The following is a 4,631-nucleotide window of genomic DNA, read 5'->3' as shown; positions in this document are numbered from 1 at the left end:
AGAGAGAGAGAGAGAGAGAGAGAGAGAGAGAGAGAAGCAAAATACATTCATCCTCTCACTAAGTCTGATAATATCATTATTTATCAATACATTCAGTATACAGAGCGAAAATGCGTATATGGGTTTTTTTCTCTTTCCGTTTTGTAAATTATTTCTGCACACCACGGGGCTTCTTCAAGCGTTGAACTGCCATTGTTGAGTGATGGCAATTTGGTCGTAACGCCACACTCCCTCTCCGCCCCCCCCCCCTTTCTTTCTCTGCCTGAAACACACACTTCTGTCTGTCGGTCTGTCTGTCTGTCAGTCTGTCAGTCTGTCTGTCTGTCTGTCTGTCTGTCTGGCTGTGTGTCAGTCTGTCTGTCTATTTATCTATCTATTTATCTATCTATCTATCTATATATCTGTCTATCTATCTATCTATATATCTATCTCGTAACACATTTCCTCGAAATGGAAACAGTAAATGTCCAAAATGAAAAACTTTTTTTTTTTTAAATTGAGAGAGCAAATAACAAAACTCACTTCTGCCCGGTCCTCCCCCAGCTCTTCCTCCTGGTCGTCTGTGACTGGCAGCACCACGTGGCAGCAGACGTGGCTGTACGTGAACCCAGGCAGTCACAACCTGTACCACTCTGACCCCACGGTGACCTTTATGGCTCTGGCTACGGGGACAGAGCAATACAACAGCTACGCCTTCATAGCCGGGACAAGGATGGCTCAGATCAACACTGTGAGTTCAGTGTCTTCTACCTCACAGGGATTGTTTTTCTCCGTTAAATTCTTTGAGGACGGGCAATTTGGTCTTTCAATAACGCTTGAAGACGCATTGTTTAGGGGCACTTCAAGACGAAGCATAATACATTCGTTATTCATACAGATTTTTAAGTTCGAATTTCTTTATCGTAAACGCAGAAAGGCGATCTGTAACACGCACACTATGAAATATTATGCGAATCCGTATTTCTGATTTGTGCAATATGTGTCATGACTTGATGGAATTTGGCGCTTGTCACGTTGTCTGAAAAGCTTGTTCAATTGTCTTGCTTTGAGTGGAAAAAATACCCATCTATCTTGAAAAGAAGTGGAAATATTTGTGTTTGAAGGAGGCGGGGGGTCGTCTGGTCCAAGAGATGAAATTAGCGAGGAAATGGCAGCCAAAGTTTGTTTACTTCTAAAGCTTCGGTGTCCGTGGACACTTTAAATTTACACATTGTTTTGTACCTTTAATTAACGGGTTTCTTTATACAAAGTCCACACAGAAATGTGTTGAGCCAAATACCCCCTCCCCCCTCCCCTTCTCTCCTCAACAAAAAATAGAATAAATGTTGCTCACCACTCTGAAAAAATGCCGGTTTCATTGATGTCATTGTTTAGGCGAGAGCCTGATTTCAGCACTCTACCTCACATAAAGTTTGAAAATTTTCACAACATTGCCTTCGGTCTGCTGTTGGACATAATGTATGTGCCCGGTTCGTCTTTAGAAAGTTATTTCTGTGAGGACGTAACCAACGCATGTGCGTTCAGAAACAGAGCAGAGGTAATATTCAGACACATTTTGAACTATCATACAAAAATCACAAACACATAATAATAATACACCGAGTTGCAAAAGTTCTGTCACACCCACCTTAAAAGTACAATAACTCATTCACTACTCAACATAGCCAAGAGAAATTTGGTACACGCGATCTTTATCCATGTTCTGCCAACATGACATAAAAAGAATGGACAAATGTCTTTCCTTATTCAAGGGAGATAATTTCATTCACTCTGACTCTTGCAAAATTCAAATCAAAGTTTGCTCAGTATGGCGTGTGGCCTCTTCCAGCTTGAATTACTAATACAAAACATCTTTTCATTGACTGAATTGAAGTCCTTTTGGTTGTCTGAAGAATCTCCTGCCATTTCTTGTGTAGTACAGCCTTCAGTTCCTGACCAGTTTGTACGGAGTGCGGCCTGTTTCTAATCCTCCAATCAAGGTCATCTTACAGATGTTCTGTTGGGTTAAGGCTTGTGGATCTTGTAGGCCAGTCCAGAACAACGATTTGATGTGTTTAGAAGAAGTTTTCATTGATCGTAACCATTTGTGGTCTAGCGTTGTCTTGTTAGCAGATTCCATCATCCGTGCCATGTAGCGTAGTCACCGTGATAAAGAATTTCGTCACAATAATGTCGTTATTTGAGGTTGCTTTGAAAAGGTACTAAATGTATACGATAATAAGCAGAGATTCCACCCCCTACCATCACATTTCAGCCTCCTTCGGGCCTCTTCGGGGACGTTGGATGTGAAATGTCTATTCCCTTCTTTCTTCTCTTCCATCAATGCGACGAATTAAAAACCTTAACCATTGCTGAAAAGAACACTTTACCAACGTCTTTAGTTTAATCGACAATGTTGTTGAGCCAAAATTTTACGATTTCTTCCATGAAACAGTGTTAGAATGGCTCCATGTAAAGGGCGATAATCACGTAATCCACGATCTTATAAATGTCTAATAATGATGTTTCAAGACAGTCCGAAGTGACTGGCAGTCTCTGCACTAAGTTGGAATGGGTTTTGAACTTGGGTGTTGACAATAACCCAATTTTGGTGTCGAGTTGTCGCCCTTGGTTGGCTACGTCTCGGCTTGTCGTGGCCAGTTCGAGTGGTGTTAAAACGTTTGTTCAAGCGTTAGATGGTACTTCTGCAAACATTTACGTGTCTTGCAAAAGCAGAAAGCGCAATTAAAGAATGTATCATACATACAGCCTCTTTATTATCTGAATTTATCATTTTTGAAATTTTGAAAACAGGAGAAAAAGGTACCCAACGGTTAAAACGTACTGAATTTTATTGTGTGTAAGGTGTGTTTACACATCGTCTACGTGATTCAAAGCAAATTTAGTGTGTAGGAACCGTTGTTTTCAACACAGACAGAGAGAAATCAATACCAATACTTTGTCCACGTACTACTTCCGGTTTATGATTTCTTTTTGGTCTGCTCTTGCACAAGAAGTCTCATACGTCCCACAAGACATACTTTTAACTTTTACTGCAATTCTTACGCTATACCGACAATTATAGTAATGTAATGGGTGTGACAGAACTTTTGCAACTCGGTGTATTATTCCTCAGTTGTGTCCATGGGAAAGACGCTTTTCGCGAATTTCCCGTTTGGCTCGGTCTTTTAAGAGATGGACGTTAACCTTGGAGATCCCTCCTCTCAATTAATCTAATAGTGTTTATAGGGGCGTTAGACCTACACCATTTCACCATTTTTGTCCTTCTTATGCGCACAAAGTATTATTCCCCACCATAACTATTGCATCTTTATAATATTGTCATTGTCTAGAGCTTAATCGGCTGCTCGCACTGTATGCTTCCCGGGAAGCTGAGAATGTTTCGGAGTGTTCTATGGTCTGCTGGGGTAATAATATAGTGTAAAGCGCATAGAGCCTACTGTTGAGCGGGAATATGCGCTAAACAAATGCTATCTATTATTATTATTATTTAGGTGTGTGTTCCCACATCTCCCACGCCGGGTGACACAGTGGATAACGACTGTGATGGCAGGATAGACGAAGAGGCGCTCAACAGCTTGGGTAAGGAAGAAAAAAAACAGCAACCCAAAACAGCAGTATAATACAAGTTTTAAAATACGCATGTATACGTTAGATACTTCTGTTTATGTTGTGGTTCTCCTGGTTGAAATGTATTTGTCTAAATTCGAATTTGCTGCAAAATCATGAACAAAAATACACCTGGAATACCGCTTGGGAGACTGCTTTTTGTTACCAAGACCTGTCTAATGTCTTTCCGTTGACGGTTGAAGAAATAACATAATATAAAAGTAAGCCTATAATGAAATTGGTAAATAGCTTGGATTCATTTATTGATTTCTTCGTTTATTCGTTCTTTCAATTATTTATTCCTTCATTTATTCATTTATTTATTCATTCGTTTATTTATTTATTTATTTCTTCCCAGATGATGATGGAGACGGTGCGATTGATGAAGATCTTGCCCTGCCACCAAGAGGTAAAATGTTTGTACTCTATTGTTGTCATTAAAAGCAGCATCTTTGGCTGATAAGTGGATAGAATGCCTTGGGATAGAGGTGCTGAATAACACAGGTGTAAAATTTTAAAAGGGTGTGTTCTTGTTCTGAAAAGAGCCAAAAAATATAAATACAAGACTTGCAACACCACAGCATTATTCCAACCCTTCTTTTTCTTTGGCATTTCAGCATCATACCGTTATTTCTACTTTAATTACACCCCTAATAAAAATCGTCGGGATCTTTATAAATCATACAATCTTATACATTATGTATTTAAACATATCGGTTTTTATTCAAATTTTGATGATGTCCAATACCTATGTTTCAAGAGATAAAAATATTCATCACTCTTCGTGCTTTTCAAACGTGTGTCTATCTTGATCTTCTTTTACATTTTGGCGAGGAAGACAAAGAATTAAATTTCAAGTTCTTCACATCTATTGACCGTAATGACCAACTAATTGGAGCAAACATTTACCACCATATTCATAGGTAGACCTGTTTATTGACATATTAATTACTATATTGATAGTAGTAATAGTAGTAGTAGTAGTAGTAGTAGTAGTAGTAGTAGTAGTAGTAGTAGTAGTA

General features: G+C 39.0%; 1 protein-coding gene across 1 annotated transcript in view; it reads left to right on the top strand.

The window, feature by feature from the left end:
- Window positions 1-4,631, top strand: part of LOC101853604 — a 22,386-nt gene that overhangs the window by 5,597 nt on the left and 12,158 nt on the right. The window contains exons 5-7 of the mRNA XM_035968329.1: window positions 506-730; window positions 3,495-3,582; window positions 3,968-4,018. Coding sequence (XP_035824222.1) covers window positions 506-730; window positions 3,495-3,582; window positions 3,968-4,018 — 364 coding nt within the window. The remainder of the gene's footprint in view (window positions 1-505; window positions 731-3,494; window positions 3,583-3,967; window positions 4,019-4,631) is intronic.

Source organism: Aplysia californica, unplaced genomic scaffold (genome assembly GCF_000002075.1).
Source record: "Aplysia californica isolate F4 #8 unplaced genomic scaffold, AplCal3.0 scaffold00051, whole genome shotgun sequence".
Taxonomy (NCBI): domain Eukaryota; kingdom Metazoa; phylum Mollusca; class Gastropoda; order Aplysiida; family Aplysiidae; genus Aplysia; species Aplysia californica.
The sequence above is the reverse complement of the archived record's forward strand: the minus strand, read 5'-3'. Positions and strand labels throughout refer to the sequence as shown.